The sequence below is a fragment of the Drosophila virilis genome, chromosome 4 (assembly GCF_030788295.1).
Source record: "Drosophila virilis strain 15010-1051.87 chromosome 4, Dvir_AGI_RSII-ME, whole genome shotgun sequence".
Classification (NCBI taxonomy): Eukaryota; Metazoa; Arthropoda; class Insecta; order Diptera; family Drosophilidae; genus Drosophila; species Drosophila virilis.
In genome coordinates, this window is record NC_091546.1 from 6,931,196 (window position 1) to 6,948,617 (window position 17,422).

The following is a 17,422-nucleotide window of genomic DNA, read 5'->3' on the forward strand; positions in this document are numbered from 1 at the left end:
GCTCCTCACCGTCTGCGATGTATTTCAAGAGAGGAAAATCTCTCTTGCTGATTGGGAGAGCGAACTTCGGCCCTTTTGCGAGTAACGCTACGACGTTTGGCGGGAATTCTATTTTTGTTTTGTTTACAAACCACTCTCTTTGCGTGTTGTTATCCGCTAAGGCTAGGTTCCGTTGATCTCGTAACTTATCGTGTTTCGTTTCTTGTCTTTTCTTGAGTGTTGTTGTTATTTTGTTTTCTATATTTCTCTCGCTCTCAAAAAACGCTTTTGCGTCATCTGTGGTCATCAGTTGTTCTATGTTTGTTTTTGCTTTTTCCATATGTTTTGTTTGTTCTTGTAATAGGTTGTGTTTGTGTTTTATAAGTAAGTTTAATATTTTGGTATGGTAAAAATGTGTGTGTCTAGTCAATGTTCTTGTTATGTCAGGGTGGGTTTTATTGTCAGTGGTCAGTATGGTCAAATGCTGTGTCAAGTTTTTGATGAAGTTAGGTATTGAATTTGATTTTCTACATTTTAACAAAAATTTTAAACTAGATTTAAGTTTAGTTAATTTTACCAGTGTTAGTTGGAATTTATTAATTGTTCTTTTCGAATCCTTGTATTTAGTTTTTATTTTTGCGTAGCTCATGTTGGTTGCTGTGCATACGGCGTGCCTTCCGTTGATATTTATTGATGGCTCTGGCGACCTTTCCATATTTCAATATTTATTTGTTGGCTGGCTCGAGGTCCGTGTTTGTTAAAACAAACAATGAAAAACAATTTTATTCAATTCTCTTCCGATATATTTCGGTTGCACATCGGCAAACCGTCTTCAGGGCACTAACACCAAGATACAAAAAACAATTAACAATTATAATACAATAAATTAAACATTATTTCGAACATTTTACATACATTATTTTACACGTCTGCGCTTTTTGACGTGGAGATTGTTACTGAGGTTGTTTGACTGTTTAAGAGGTGTCTGTACAAGTGAGCGCAATTTTCTGTGTCTGTCTTGTAGTTTAGTCGTTTGTAGGTTGGTGTGTTAATTATGTGTAGCATTTCCAATGTGTGTCGCTTGTTATAGTGTTGTTCTTGTTGTAAGATTGTTGTTTCATCAAAATTTGGTGTGTGGTTGCTTCTTATACAATGGGTCATAAGTGCTGTTTTCTGTATATTATTTTGATGTCTTAGTTTGAAGTCCGATTTATGTTGACTAATCCTTGTTTTTAGCTTCGATTTTGTTGTACCTATGTAGACACTATTGCACTTGTTGTTGTTATCCCCGCCACATGGTATTTGGTAAACGACGTTGCTTTTTTCGATCATCGGGATTTTCGACTTTATCTTGTTGAAGAATTTTTGTAATGTATTCGTCGGTTTGTGTGCTACTTTTATATCTTGTTTGTTATAACAGTCTGAGTTTGTGAGGCGTTCTGATAGTCGTGGTACATATATTAGTGATTTGTATATTTTAGCAGGTTCTGTTGGCTTTTTTCTTTCGATTTGTCGTCTTTTTAATAATGTTTTGATTATATTTGGGGGGAAGTCATTTTTGGTCAAAAGTTCTTTGATTTCATGTTCAATTTCTTTGTGGTATATTGTGTCCGATATTTTCATCATTCTATTCATACAGCCTAGTGCTGTATTGATTATCATACTCTTTGGGTGGTTTGAATTGAAGTTGAGTATTCGTCCGGAGGCTATGGGTTTCCTATACCACTTTATTTTGAGTGTGTTGTCCATTCTGCTTACAATAGAGTCTAAAAATGGTAATTTCCCGTCCTTTTCTAATTCCATTGTAAATTTTATCTGTTTGTGGAAGGAATTCAATTCTTTTAGAATATTTTCCACGTCTATTTTGTTCGTTATGGCAAAAAGGTCATCTACATATTTGGTCAAGAGTCTTGGTTTTATTTTTAATTTATCTGTAATCTTGTCCAACAGTTCCTCCATTAATATATCTGCGATTACTGGGGAAGCCGGTGATCCCATTGGCATTCCCTTAAGTTGTGTGTATATTTTGTCTTCGTATTTGAAATATCTGTTTTCCTGTATGCAAAATCTAACTATGTCCATAAATAGTTGTTTCGGTATATTCGTGTGCTCTTCTAATTTGGTCCATTTGGTCCCAGATTAGAGAAGAGGAAACATTAGTATCTTTTGACGTAGTATCCTTATTTCCCAGCATACCAATAGAATTAGCACTTGACACAATAAGACAAAAATGGACCAAATTAGAAGAGCACACGAATATACCGAAACAACTATTTATGGACATAGTTAGATTTTGCATACAGGAAAACAGATATTTCAAATACGAAGACAAAATATACACACAACTTAAGGGAATGCCAATGGGATCACCGGCTTCCCCAGTAATCGCAGATATATTAATGGAGGAACTGTTGGACAAGATTACAGATAAATTAAAAATAAAACCAAGACTCTTGACCAAATATGTAGATGACCTTTTTGCCATAACGAACAAAATAGACGTGGAAAATATTCTAAAAGAATTGAATTCCTTCCACAAACAGATAAAATTTACAATGGAATTAGAAAAGGACGGGAAATTACCATTTTTAGACTCTATTGTAAGCAGAATGGACAACACACTCAAAATAAAGTGGTATAGGAAACCCATAGCCTCCGGACGAATACTCAACTTCAATTCAAACCACCCAAAGAGTATGATAATCAATACAGCACTAGGCTGTATGAATAGAATGATGAAAATATCGGACACAATATACCACAAAGAAATTGAACATGAAATCAAAGAACTTTTGACCAAAAATGACTTCCCCCCAAATATAATCAAAACATTATTAAAAAGACGACAAATCGAAAGAAAAAAGCCAACAGAACCTGCTAAAATATACAAATCACTAATATATGTACCACGACTATCAGAACGCCTCACAAACTCAGACTGTTATAACAAACAAGATATAAAAGTAGCACACAAACCGACGAATACATTACAAAAATTCTTCAACAAGATAAAGTCGAAAATCCCGATGATCGAAAAAAGCAACGTCGTTTACCAAATACCATGTGGCGGGGATAACAACAACAAGTGCAATAGTGTCTACATAGGTACAACAAAATCGAAGCTAAAAACAAGGATTAGTCAACATAAATCGGACTTCAAACTAAGACATCAAAATAATATACAGAAAACAGCACTTATGACCCATTGTATAAGAAGCAACCACACACCAAATTTTGATGAAACAACAATCTTACAACAAGAACAACACTATAACAAGCGACACACATTGGAAATGCTACACATAATTAACACACCAACCTACAAACGACTAAACTACAAGACAGACACAGAAAATTGCGCTCACTTGTACAGACACCTCTTAAACAGTCAAACAACCTCAGTAACAATCTCCACGTCAAAAAGCGCAGACGTGTAAAATAATGTATGTAAAATGTTCGAAATAATGTTTAATTTATTGTATTATAATTGTTAATTGTTTTTTGTATCTTGGTGTTAGTGCCCTGAAGACGGTTTGCCGATGTGCAACCGAAATATATCGGAAGAGAATTGAATAAAATTGTTTTTCATTGTTTGTTTTAACAAACACGGACCTCGAGCCAGCCAACAAATAAATATTGAAATATGGAAAGGTCGCCAGAGCCATCAAGAAATAATTTATATTTTATTATTAAGAGAATTATACAAAATTATTCATGGCATATATTTTGCCCAAAAATATAAATAGGTATCACCAATTTATTTGAAGCTCTACTAAAAGTATGCTATAGAAATTATTGTTGTGATGCGTTTCAAAGCGAAAATCGAATTAACTTAAATTAGAACAATAAAATTCTATCTAAGCGATCCGTTCATTTATTTGTTATTGTCTCCTATTAGATGACTTATATTCCGCATTAAAAATTATATTCCAACTATAAAAATATTTATTATATTATTTTTATAATTTTCTGTACATACTCTTTTTCTCTTTTTTTGGACCAGGTCAAATGAATGCTTCAAACTCAAATTGGTTGTTAAGGAGGGAGAGAGAGAGAGAGAGAGAGAGAATTAGGGGTATGCCACAAGCGACATGCAAATGAAGACCAACATTAAATCAAAGCTGACCAATTTCTGGCGTCCATTGTGTGCCAAGGTCACATTTGAGCCGCGTCCAGTTGCCAATTGTCGATGGCGTCGACGTCATCGTTGGTTGGGTTGATGTCATCATTTTTGGAGGTTGGCCTTTCATTTATTGCATGCTCTTTGGGCAACATTCGCACCTGTGACGCGACATAATTAAAAATGTTAACGCACGTTGCCATTTCCCTTTCCCTTTCCGTTTCCGGTTGTGCAAAGGTCAAAGCTACCCATAAATTATGCTTACGATTTACACAACTTCACAATTTAGCATTATACGCCGAGCATTGCCTTAGTTAGAACAGTTTGGCCGACTGATTGACTGATTGACTGACTGATTGACAGACTGATTGACAGAATGACTGATGATCAATACACAACACAACTCAAAGGTTTCCTTTTCTGATACATTCGAACAGAGTTTAATAATTTTTGCTAGCTTTAGTAGTTTTCCAGTTGCACGTTAAAGTCCATAAGAAAGGCCAAAATTTGATATAAAACATTCTTGTTTTTATTTTTTTAGAATATCAGAAACAACTGGGGAAATAACAAGCTTTGCCGTTCCACAAATACTGCTCAAAAATCTTATCATATCAACGATTAGTAAATTTAGTTCTTGTATGGAAACTATGTGACAGACGATCCGACTGTGCGACTGTATGAATGCGTCGATCTCGTAAACTTTTCTATACCTCGTCCCATTTCCAGTTCCAATAGCGATACAAATCGAAGCTCATTTCTAAAGTCAAAGCCCTATATGCATTCTGGCATGCAGATTTTATGATTATTACCAACATAATATATTAAGTGAAGGGTACAGGGCATTTATGTAGTCGGGTAAGCTTTTGTTTAAGAATGTTCTCGCTTAATATTGGTTTCTGCTGTGTGAGAACATTTAATGAAGTTTTGCAAAAATTTGTAACTAGCAGCAAGAAGCATTTCTGGCCCCATAAAATGTATCATCTTTAATAGTCGAGTGTTTAGTCAGGTCTGTCTGTCTATTCAAGTCCCATACAGTTATATTGCCAACTACCGATAATAATCGATTTTCAGCTTCAGTTTTTTGTGCATGTCTCAGTGATCGAAGGAAATAGAGACATCAGTATTGGCAACGATATATCGATAAATTTTAGGGTTGCGTTTCCCAATCCCTTGCAATGACCATGATCGATAATTTGCAAAACATCGATTGATGTTGATCGTTTAACTTTCATCAGTCAGTCTACTTTCGTGCTGGCCTCTTACGCGACGTTGCTGTTCTACGCTCTTGTTATCTTTGGCTAAATTGCTCAGTTATCAACCATTTTTCGAAAGCGATTAATATTAGTTTTTATTGTGAGAATTATGGCAGGTGTGAAGGAAATATATGCTAACGATATTACCATAACAACAAATGTGAGCCTACTACAGAGCTATTCAGCTTTTTCTATAGCTCTTAATTATGCAATTTCCATTATTATTAGTCATTAATTATTTGTTAGTTCAATTTTTATATTTTTTATCATATTAATCAATGTTTTCTTTATCGCCATTTATAACAAATAACAAGAGAGATTAGCCGGTCATCAACTTCGTTTTTGCTCGGATAATCAGGAAGCAAGAGATAACATTTACAATGAAATAAATAAAATATTCTCAACTCTATCTCATATAGAAATTGGGTGCTGGAGGCTTTGGTTTGGTATTTGAAGCAAAATGGAGAAACAGGAAAGTGGCCGCCAAGAAATTAATTATAACGTCAGAGGAGAACGCGGAACTTAATAAGGAGTTGGACAATTTATCGCGCCTTAGACATGCGAATATTGTCGAGTTTTTTGGCAAAACAATGATTGACTCTGAATTTCACATTATCATGGAGTATGCGGACTGTGGATCCCTCGATTACTATCTACACGATGAGAAAAGCAGATTGAAAAATATGACATATCTGGCTCTTCACAATTTGATGTTTCAGTGCGCCCAGGTGCGTTCCCACTTGTTGGGGATATAGTAAAGTTGTTATAATAAATCTATCTTACACTTTAACAATTCTAGGCAGTTAAGTATCTGCATAATCAGAACCCAATAGTTCTCCACCGCGATTTGAAGCCAAACAATTTGCTACTTTTTGACGATTATCGTACATTGAAAATATGTGATTTTGGTACAGTACGAGAAATTGCTTCAAAAATGACGAGTAGTGTTGGAACTCCCGCTTACATAGCACCAGAGGTTTATATTTTTTTAATTTGAATATAGTTGTTGATATACCCTGTACCTATTAATATAATCTTAATCAGCATCAGCAGCCAAGCGTCTCTAGCCATCCGTCCGTCTGTCTATCCATAGCCTTTCATTTCAATATTGAAAATCTCAAATTTCCAGAAGGAGGGTGTAAATATGACAAATATCCAATGTATGTTGCTGAACTGGGTACAGGGTATTTTCTAGTCGGGCACTCTCGTCTAGAGCATGCTCTAACGCAACATTACTCTGGCAAGTGCAGGTTCTCGAAGGAAAAATATACACGGAGAAATGCGATGTCTACAGCTTTGGCATTATACTCTGGGAAGTAATGTCACGAAAGAAACCTTTTCATCACCTGGAAAATCGAAATGCGCTCGCCATTAATAATTTATCTACGCGAGGTGAGTTAGTTAACAAAATAACGAACAATTTATTTCAATTAAACCGATACAGGAGAGCGACCGAAATTGGATGCTATTAAGGATTATAAAAATAAAAAGACCATTCAATGCTTGGTTGAACAATGTTGGAACCAAAACCCAAACAGGCGGCCGACAATGCAAATGTTGTCTCTTTTTTTTAGCTTTGATTATTTTGCCATGAAACCCCTGCCGCGTACGTCTAAGGAAGATTATCAATATAGAACTAACAACTAAGAGGTTCTAGACGGGAGCTCCCGACTAGGGAATTATTGTACAATAAAATATTCGTGTTTATCAAAATGACAACTGCATTAAAATTATAGCTTAAATTGGTGGGCAATGCAAGTTGGGTTATTCACATGATTTAACGGGGAGGTGGCGATTGTTATAAAACGAAAGATACTTGATATTTATACTCGATACTTGATATACAAACTCGATTTGCGCAGGCACTAGGAGGACCTACAGCTAAAGTCTCTATCTCTTATAGGTTCTGAGATCCTTGCGCTTACACATACGGACGGCAGACGGACAGACTGACGGACAAGGCTAGATCGAATCGGCTGTGGTTGCTGATCAAGAATATATATACTCTATGGAGTCGGAATGACAGTTCTGTCTTGATTTGTCGTGGAGTATGCAGACTGTGGATCTCTGCATGACCCCTCCCACACTTACTGCTAAAACATAATGGAAAAAAAGCACCAATTGTATCTCGAAATTCAGAGGTAAGTTCCTAAGGAATCATTTTAATATATATATGGCTCACTTTTGGCGACAAATGCATTGCAGATGGAGACACCCATGGTGGGGCAACGAGTGTATTTAGTCACGTCCGTTTTCAATGGGTTCAATGTCCTTCAAAACTTCAGCAAGTAACGCCCAATTACCAAGAATATCCAAGAAATCAGCCACATGCAATAAAAGGCCAACAACATGGGGCGATGTCTCACATAGAATTGAAAATCAATTTTTCTTCATGTTGGCGCCAAAGAGTCCACGAAAATAAAATAAAGACCCACTGGCCGGGCAAATCTATTTGTGGGCGGGGATCTATTCATGGAGGGGTAGGTGGAAGTGTGGGCGACACACAAGCGAATGCTGCGGATGCTCTAGCCGGATGAAGGCGACAAGCTGGCGGCAACAAACGCACACGCAGCCACATACACAGCCACATCCACAGCCACATTAACATCCACAATCATATTCTCAGTCACATTCACAGTCACAGACAGGACAAAAGACTCTGGGAATAGCTAGTTGGACTGGCGACAAAAGCAACTCTGTGATATGTAACGCATGTAGGTCGCTTCAGAATATTGTATGTACAGTGAAACCTCGCCTAAGTCGAAGCATCATTTGTAGAACAATAATAAATTGTTTGTGAATTCATTAATAACGACTTAGCGATTTTTTGGAATCCACCCATCATTGAAATCCGCCCATATTCCACGCATGATATTAGAGAAATTCATGGAAACCCCTCCTTAGTCGAAACGACCATTTGTAAGACAATTATAAAAAGATTGTAATTTGTAAATGCATTACAAACGAGCTACATTCATTGAAATCCACCCATATTCCACGCGTGAATTAAAAAAAAAAAAATTCTCCTTGCATATTTGTAGCTGTACTTTTCAAAATCTATGAGACATGTATCTAATCCATTTTTTATATAGAGCTTTGAAAATAAGTTCTATAATGAGTTCCCTTGCAGAAGTTTGGCAGAAATATCTTGAACAAATAATAAACTCTACAAAACTAGGTATTTACATATGTTGTCCGGCCAATGAGGCTGTCCGCTCAACGAGCTTTCACTGTATCTAACTATGTATCTGTGTATCTGTGTAGTTGGCAATAAAAATGAAAGACTAACAAACGGCAGCAAATGTAACGAGATGTTAAAGCCCGTCAAGTGCGTGGAGAAACAACAATTTGTGTGCCTTTGGCCTAATGGCAATGGGTCAGCATCTCGTCCTTGCCCTGCCTGATACAAAAACAACAATTTCTTGTGCCCCTGGCTCCACAATAAAGCGTAAGAAAAAATATTAAAAAAAAGAAAAAAACGTTATGCTATTAGTTTGGGGCATAACTTTGCTGTCGACCAAGCCACAAAACAATTGTGCAGACATTTTGGCATCAGCTGGATTCCTTAAGGAAAGCTTAAACCCCAACATAAACCAAAATATCGATTTTAGGCTACACTATTTTAAAGTACACTCAGTTCCTTCGCTTGAAGCCAAACAGATTTCAAACAACCTTTGGTTGAGTTGTAATAAGGTTTTATAATAAATATATATACCATATTAAATCCTTAAAGATTTCAAGTCCTAAGTCGTGCTATATTACCAGCTTGATATCCTTTATTATCGACCTATTGCGTCTATAAGAGACAGATGACATAGCAAACCGATTCAATACGGATATATTAGGAGAAAAGTAAGGCTTGCAATTCCAGAAGTTGGTCAATAGAAGAAATGTTTTCCATTTTGCATATAGGCAGAGAGCTTTCTCAAGCTAACAAATGCCCAGTTCCTGTTGTAACTTAATTTTCCACCAATAATTCGCATCTTAGCTATATGATATGGTGGAGGCAATGCGAGTCTATGAGACAATAGTTTAACAAAATAATAATACCCTCTAAAAATCTATACAACAAAAAATTGACTTCCGCATTCGAAAGGCATTTCGAAGCAGGATCCTAAAATTGGGCCTTAGATCTAACTATTTTCTGGGCAACAAATAAGAAAAGGTCAACAATTTAGTAAATTAGTCGTATCTTAGTTTTTGCATAGTTATGAAATACAAATTACAAATACAAATAACATATTTTAATTCTGCAAAGCAGCGGCGCGAAAAGACAGTAACGTAAGACTTATAGATAGTGCAAGATATTTGATTAGATTGGAACTCAAATGTTTGCGCTGGATGGATGCACTTCATCATCAGCGTTGCAGGACGCAGCCCAGGGCAGCGAGCAGGCTGAGAGCCAGTACCAGGGCTGAACCAGGGCCGGTTAATGCACGTGCGCCGTTGCAGCCCTCCTCGCTGCAGGTGCAAACGATTTGCTTGTAGCCCTCGTTGTCCGCCGTAAAGCAGGTATTATGCGCCTTCTCCTGTATCCAGCCGCAGCTGCGCTCGATGCGATGCTCATCGTTCACCTCCAGTTTGATGACCGTCTTCCGGCAGAAGGCCTGCTCCTCCCCCTTGGGCTCACAATCGAGCAGATATTGCTCATCCCGCTGGGCACGCGGCGTATTCACCACCAAACTGGCGCAATCCTCGTTGTCGTGCGAGTTGCACTGATGACACCGCAAGCCCGAGACTGCATATATAAATGAGAAAGGGTATGCGTTAATACTTGAATTCAGCAATAGTTTATTCCAGTGGGAATCGTCTGACTGTGAGATACCCTGAGCTCGGACTGCACTTAAAATCATTTCAACTGCCTTCTTTGTACATATAGAGAGAGGGAGAGAGAGATAATCAAGAGTACTATACTCTAGTCGGGTGTGCCTGACTGGGAGATACGCTGTCCGTATAATCACTCGAGCTGCCTTCCTTATATATATGGATATGCACAAGCACTAAATAGGAATGGGAATGGGTATGAGAATTTGAAATATTCGAATCAATATTCTACTCTAGTCGGGAGTTTCTGGCTGAGAGATACCCCAACATCTTCAATAAGCGGTTTATTCTAAATTTTTGTTGTTGTTAAAAAAGCAGGCATAAATTATCTAGCTTCTGCAGGTACAGAGGTCGACGAGAGACAAGTAAAACAGGTCGACCATGGCTAGATCTATTTTGATAAGACAGACTGACTGCCCGGTCAAAGCCGGGTAATGCTAGTATTTTAAGTCACAAGTTATTTCTGGCTTGTAAATGTATCTCAAAGTATTTTATGTTCAGGCAAACCATTGATACAAGACAATAGCTGCGCGGTTGGGCTTATAGCTCCCATTTGGCACGGGGTTCATTTCAATATCGGTTTGCAGCCTTGATTAGAATAGAAAAGCAATTTGTCATCGGCATTTCAACGCGCAGATATAGTAGACCTTTCCGCATGGCATTCCGAATGCACCAACCTTTTCACATAGCCAGACATTTTGACAGCAAATTATTTTATTAGCCCCCGCCAGGTAGCTGAGCTACCTGTCTGACTAACTGACTGAGACTCGGCAGTTGGCTAAATAATTGCATGTCAACTGCGAGCACTTCTTGTTCGAGCTCCTATTCTGTTACCCGGTTCTGTTCTGACACGCAAAACAGCACAAAAACTTAAGGAACAAGCACTTGAGCATAGTTTCCAACCTTTGGATACCCTTTCGAAAAAGGAACAACTCTTTCAATTAATTTTCTTTTGGCATTAAATTTAAATTTAATACATTCATAAATTAGTAATGTATAATAAATATTTGTTTGGCTAGCTCGAAGTTCGGCAATTTTTATCCAAGACAAAAAAGGATACACAATTTTGATGGAATATTCACCTTCAAATAATATGGAAAGGTCGACAAATCCAGCATTCAAAATATATTTTAATAGTTTTTTCTGATCTATGATTTAAGAATTCAAACAAAAATCCAGCATTTAAAATATATTTGTTTCTATTATTTTCTGATTTTATGATTATGATATATGATTTTCTAATTCAAAACGTTTGCACTCATGACCTTTAACCCTTTTATACCTTTTCAAGCTCTTTGTGTCCATTAATATGCCCCCGAATGTCTGGTTAGTTGTAGAGACTTGATTGTCAGACGTTTAACTGGGCGTATGCGCGATTTTTTGTTGCTTCTTAGTTTGCTGACTTTTGGCCTATTCACAGGCCCCGTCAAGTTATTTTTTTCCCCTATTTTCTTGCCATTTGCAATTAATCCAAGCGCAACGCCAATAAAAACAAGTTGCCATAAGAATATTGTAGTGTTTGAAATATGAGATTCAAGATATCAAATCGGACATTTGCATTTTACATGCACCGCGGCTTGCGGTCAGCCTAAACTTGAACTTGTAGCACAGTGTTCGCCAGCCAACACTTGACAATTGTATGCTAATGAAGCGCGTAACTCAACCCTATGAATGCCTAGGGTTGTCGTATATACATATATATATATATATATATATATATACACAAACCAGTTATGTATTTGCGCATCTGATTATCACTGCAGCTTCAATAATTTAACATCTTTTACTGCCCTGATATGTCGCGTGGGGGGAAGTTAACTTTAAGTGGTTCTCAGCTTGTGCAAAGAATGCAGAAAGTGACTTCAATTGAGTCTCATTAGGTCTCTACCCAGCTCTGAATACGCTGATGCAAGCAGGTATATTGGTAATTCCACCTATCTTCCGCTCACACGTTTTACAACAGCTTGTTGGAAATTTAGTTCAAATTTCTTGAGAACCCAGACGGGTGGACAAATGTTGGGCCCTAGTGTTTAACCAGTTAATAAATTCTCCATAGGATTTTTCAAAATTAACATCAAGACGATTGTGTTTCGTACATACATTTTTCACCAATTTTCCACAACAGCGGGTGGAACTTTCCCCTATCATGTCTATGTGTATACCTGCTCTCATAAAATATCCTGCATTTTACAACACAGCCATAAAACGAAAGGTTTTTCAATTTCTGGTAAAGTTTACCTATATTCAGAAACTTTTTTAAAAACAAGAAAAATTTCCAACATTTTGTAAGCAAAATGTGCAAAATGCAGTTGCCCCTTTTTAAGCTATGCCTGAAGCCCCAATCAGTCAATCAATCTGTCTGTCAGTCAGATTGTGTCAACCTCCTTTCTAGGCAAGGGGTCTCAATTGCCCATGCTGTAGCTGCTTACAGGGTATCTTGCCGTCGTCATCAGCATAACAATCTACCGATAACACCTGCCTTTCCGCCTATTTACCCATCAATCGTGTCGCATTAGGCACGGTGTTAAAAGCCCAAACAGAAAATTCAATTGATATCAATTTGCATTTGGCATTCGTTTTGGAAGCGTTATTTAATTAATGTGCAAAGCCCAAAATCAATTGCTTTGTACTCTCGACTACTTCCCCTCTGGTCGAGGGTGTTGCCATTAACATTAGGTTCCACATCGGCGCGTCCAAATAAACTGCCCAATTGCCCAGCCGAAAACAAGATGCGGACAGATGTCGTGTTTTGGTCAATCAATTGGCTGATTCTGTGCTTTTCAATTTGATTAATTAATTAAAGAGTCGGCCGCCTAAAATGACACACTTCTATAGCTATACATTACAAATTGAGTAAGAGCAAGAATTTCACTAGCAAGTGTGGAAAATTGGTGGAAAATGATTGCATGAAATTTATCTGTTATCCAATCAGTTTGAAACGCGTGTTTTTTGTGCGAATTCTTTGGCAAAATACATTGATGATTTTTTTCACTGATTTCGGGAGATCCACCTGCCTGGGTGGGAATGGGAAATTTCCTTCAAATTACTTTAAACTAATTTTGTAAATTATTAACGAACTTATAGCAATTTCGGAAAATCTTATCCCTAGGCTGCCCAACTTACATACTTAGTATTAATAAAATTGTAGACTTTCCGTAAAACGTCTCTATTTAGGTGAAAATATCGTTTCAATACGAATCACATTTAAAGTAAAGGTAAAGAAAAAGGGGAATCGAAAATTCTCGGGTAATGTTTACTGGCATATGTTTTGTACATTATATATTAAAACCGTATATACCGTTACCTGATAAGAGATGCGCAATAAAAGCGATTAACGTGATGTAGGCGAGCGTCTGTGACATTTTATGTATGTGGGTGAAGTCCGGCGGTTTCTTCTCTGATCCACACGGGAATACGTTAAAGCTGACGCCTGTGGTTTGATCTTGACTCAGTTAAGTCAGTTAGTTTATGGTTTGATTACCTAATGTAAAACGACAAAGCACAAAAACAAACGGGCAGAGCAGGTGACAAAATTAGTAAGAGTGCCTTCAACGAATATGATCGACTAGAAGATACCCTTCACTTAAGTTCAGCAAATACAGGAAGAGCTCTACCATGAATAAAATCTAATAAATATTTAAAGAAACAAAAGCTTAACGCTAATTAATGTTAAAGATAATATTAATACTATTATATGTTATATATTAAAAAAAAGCTAACGAAACTTACATGTACAAAAAATTTAAATTATAACCAAACTTAACATTAACATAAAACTGTTAATTAATCGTAACTTGTACATAAAACTGTTAAACTTTACATAAAACTGCTAATTTTATCTTTATGTGTCCGTCTCAAAATAGATTTTACTGCCTTTCACATACAATCGCACAACTTTATCATACCCTCTAAGCCACTTTTAATGAGTGAAACGTATAATTTAATATGCATATATTTACTAGTAGTATTTGCTATCTGGTTTTTAGTTCAGCGTCTAACAGTTTATTGGCACAAATAATTTTGCATTTAAATTAGTATGGCTTTGTTTACTTAAGAGCACCTTAAAGATAAGTTTAAAAGAATATTTCAGATATTTTTTTAAGTATTCTCAGAAGCCTTGGTAGTATTTGAGTTAGATTAAGTTTTATAGGCTTTCAACTTTTTATAATAATTATCTTTTATCTGTATTTTTCACTTTTTGAATTTTATTTGAAAATTTCTTGTATGCCTTGCACGATTAATCGATTATGTTAATAAATATGATACGTTTCCTTGTAACAATTGTAATTTTGAATAATAATAAGTTTTTGAATGTGTTTTCTTTCAAATAAATCGTTGTTTTTTTTTGCACAACTTGAATTATATTTAGCTGTTTTCAAACATTTCTTAAATCCCGATATAGAATAATTATAAAAGCTGTTATATAGTAGCACAAACCGTAGACTCACAAAACTATGGGAATGTTATAGAGTACCGATCTTAAGACAAAGCCGAGACACACAACTTGACACGCGCAACGTCGAGATGAATCTGAAAACTTGTGTTGAGTTTTTCAAAACAATTTGATTTGGAAAACGCGAGCGTATACGCAGCGAAGAGAGAAAGAGAGAGAGAGAGAGAAGACAGCTGAGATTAAAGCGCGCGTGTGTGTGTGTGTGTGTGTGTGTGCGAGAGAGCGTGCGTAAGAGAGCGACATTGAGTGGTCGCCAACAACAACAGCATCAGCAGAGGGCTGAGGGGCGAGCTGCAGGGCAGGTTTTCGAAAGAAGCTATGGAAAAACTTCCGACACTTGATCGCTGCTGCGGGATCGCCTCGGCCAGGGGGCAAGGGGGGCAGGAGGGGTTGCCCGACCGCTTGCATTGATAACGCGTTCATTTCGATGCACGCTTGAATTTAGCTCCTACCGAAAATCAAAGCTCTTTTTCGAACTGAGAGCCGCTTTCAACCGGTAAATGAGCAGCTGTGACGTCACAATTAAAGCTAAGATAATATGGTTGGCCATATACGAAGAGTTCTTCCGACACGTGCGAAATCTGTAAAGCCTTTGGGAAATCAGCTGCAAGTCTGTAATATATAGACATATATTTGTACATATATATACTCATGATCAGTTTGTACAGTCTGGTCCCTCTCTCTCTCTCTCTTTCCAGCCGGAGTAGTCGTACAGTTGGGAAACAAGTGTACTGTACAGCAATTACATATGTTGCAGTTGGACTGATCCGATCACTATATCATAAAGCTGAGAGTCAGACAACATCGGATATCCGCAGATACATATTTCTACAAGGGAGTTACAGCTTTGCTATCATGAAGATAACATTATGTCTGGCTTTTCAAGGAACTTAAGAAAAGAACTATTTATTATGATGTTATTGACTGTATCTCCTGCTGTTATTATTGTTGTTCAGATTGTCGTCTGGCTGGGTTGTTGTCCGTGTGTTTTAAACGATTTAGGTTCCGGTGATACGAAGAACGCACAACTAAACAATACTCTTATCAGTGGCTGTTTAGTTAAAACTGGTATACGGCTACCAAAACTCAACCACTTTGGTTTCATCCAGCCGAAGATGGAGGCCAGACAGCCAAGTATCTGGGACTTACAGAGCCAAATACAATGTTTATACAACGAGTAAAACCGGGCAGCTTATCAAGCGGGTTTTATATTTTGTTTTTGATTTTCAGCATTTTGAACACACTCACACACACACACACACATATATACATATAGGTAGATACATGTATGTGTGTCATATATCTGACTAGAGTTCTGCAAATAACGAAATTCGACAAACGGCAGCTTGAGCTGGTTTTAAGCGGTTCTCAACTTGTAAAACTCAATGTGGAAACAAGCCTCAGGTGAGTTATTTTCAGCTAAATTACTAATTATCAAAAAAGTACATACAATTAACGAGCTAAGAATTTGTTTACAATTCCAAAGTTTTACATTTTTCATTGTATTTGATTAACTTTTGCCTTTCAGTTCGAACACATTTTATTATTATAATTAGGAGCCGAAATTAAGCAACAAAAAAACAATGTGAAGCAATTTGTAAATCCTTAAAGTACCTTAATTTGAATTAGCCTAAGCTTTAAAGATGATTTTTATTTAGAGATTTTTCAATTTTACTTTTGGTAATAGAAAAATAAAAATCCAAATTATTTGGAGATTTTTTACCTATAAAAATCGAATTATATTATCACATAAATAACAAAAACCATTTTCAATTGTTTATTTAATATGCGCCGTGTTTGAACCACTCACGAATTTATTGTTGTTTTGGATTTCCTTGAACAATATTTTCTCAAGATCTCCTATTGCAGTTCTATGGTAGAATGCTTGGCGTGTTCATAAAGAACTGAATCCGAATTGGCTCAATGAAATGCGCTAAACAACAATTCTGAATTTGTCAGCATTTAGTAACTCGAACTGCCTCGCGCTCAAACAGCTGATTATACAGATTCCCTTGGTGATTCCACACTCACACACACACACACACACACTCACTCACTCACTTGCAATTCCATACGCAAAGGCTTTTTATAGGGTGCAATGTGAGAGTGAGTGTGCGTGTGTGTGTGTGTGATCAGCTCCAGTTAACGTGTGCGCACAAGTGTATTAGTGCCCATGTATGTGTATGTTTTTATTGTTTGTTCAAACCGGTTTGGTTTGATTTGATTTAGTGTCTGCGCGAGCCCGTCTCACAGTCGCCGCCCGCCACCCGCCGCCACACACTGACCCCGTACCCTATAAATTCTGCGTGACGTAATGCTTTGACGATTAATTGCAAAACATTGCGGCGCTTAGCATTAATAACAAACAACAACAACAACAACAAGAACAACAGCAAGTCAACTTAAAGCTTGTGCTATGAGTTCATTGTGCTGCGCAAAATAATGGGAATTTATTAAGAACCAGTATTTTTAGCTTTTAGCTGAGAACACAACACAAACTTGCGCGGTCAAACGCGGCGTATGCTTGATGCGTAAAATTGAAAGTACAGTTAACGCTCTGCACACGGACAAGTTTCTTTGGCGAACATTTTCCAAAGAACATTTTACTTACAACCCCTGTATTTTGGATAAACATAAATAATATTAATGTTATTTAAAAATTGGATAGAAATATATGTTTGTATCTTCTGAAATTCTAGCTGACCTTTCAAGGGAGCTTTCACTGTATGTTTGTTTTGTCGGCATTTTGACTACGCGTACTTTAACCCTAGAGTTGCCAGATCTATTTATAGG

The 17,422-nt window shown here is 37.0% G+C and overlaps 2 protein-coding genes and 1 long non-coding RNA gene across 7 annotated transcripts; 1 reads left to right on the forward strand and 2 right to left on the reverse strand.

Annotated features, from left to right (window-relative positions):
* Positions 1-322: 322 nt before the first annotated feature.
* LOC138911174 (uncharacterized) lies at positions 323-2,091 on the reverse strand. The gene is made up of 2 exons (XR_011416551.1): positions 895-2,091; positions 323-819 (listed from the first exon to the last, which is right to left on the reverse strand). It is a non-coding gene; the product is annotated as an uncharacterized lncRNA (long non-coding RNA).
* Positions 2,092-5,367: 3,276 nt separating this feature from the next.
* On the forward strand, positions 5,368-7,799 carry LOC26531643 (mitogen-activated protein kinase kinase kinase 7). 3 transcript variants are annotated; one of them, XM_070208799.1, is made up of 6 exons: positions 5,368-5,512; positions 5,772-6,080; positions 6,152-6,328; positions 6,603-6,744; positions 7,256-7,493; positions 7,558-7,799. In XM_070208799.1, exons 1-5 carry the CDS (start codon positions 5,462-5,464, stop codon positions 7,303-7,305), a joined length of 729 nt encoding a protein of 242 aa, XP_070064900.1. In that variant the 5' UTR covers positions 5,368-5,461; the 3' UTR covers positions 7,306-7,493; positions 7,558-7,799. The 3 variants fall into 3 exon arrangements, with proteins under 3 accessions (XP_070064900.1, XP_015028972.1, XP_015028971.1); XM_015173486.3 differs by lacking the exons at positions 7,256-7,493; positions 7,558-7,799 and adding an exon at positions 6,797-7,071 and having other exon boundaries at positions 5,371-5,512; XM_015173485.3 differs by lacking the exons at positions 7,256-7,493; positions 7,558-7,799 and adding an exon at positions 6,797-7,071 and having other exon boundaries at positions 5,374-5,468.
* A 1,782-nt stretch (positions 7,800-9,581) lies between these two features.
* LOC6627565 (uncharacterized) lies at positions 9,582-16,458 on the reverse strand. Of its 3 annotated transcripts, none has more exons than XM_015173018.3 (3): positions 16,440-16,458; positions 13,481-13,657; positions 9,582-10,090 (listed from the first exon to the last, which is right to left on the reverse strand). In XM_015173018.3, exons 2-3 carry the CDS (start codon positions 13,536-13,538, stop codon positions 9,711-9,713), a joined length of 438 nt encoding a protein of 145 aa, XP_015028504.1. In that variant the 5' UTR covers positions 13,539-13,657; positions 16,440-16,458; the 3' UTR covers positions 9,582-9,710. The 3 variants fall into 3 exon arrangements, with proteins under 3 accessions (XP_015028504.1, XP_002052649.1, XP_015028505.1); XM_002052613.4 differs by lacking the exon at positions 16,440-16,458 and adding an exon at positions 14,625-14,753; XM_015173019.3 differs by lacking the exon at positions 16,440-16,458 and adding an exon at positions 14,614-14,712.
* Between the last annotated feature and the right edge of the window lie 964 nt (positions 16,459-17,422).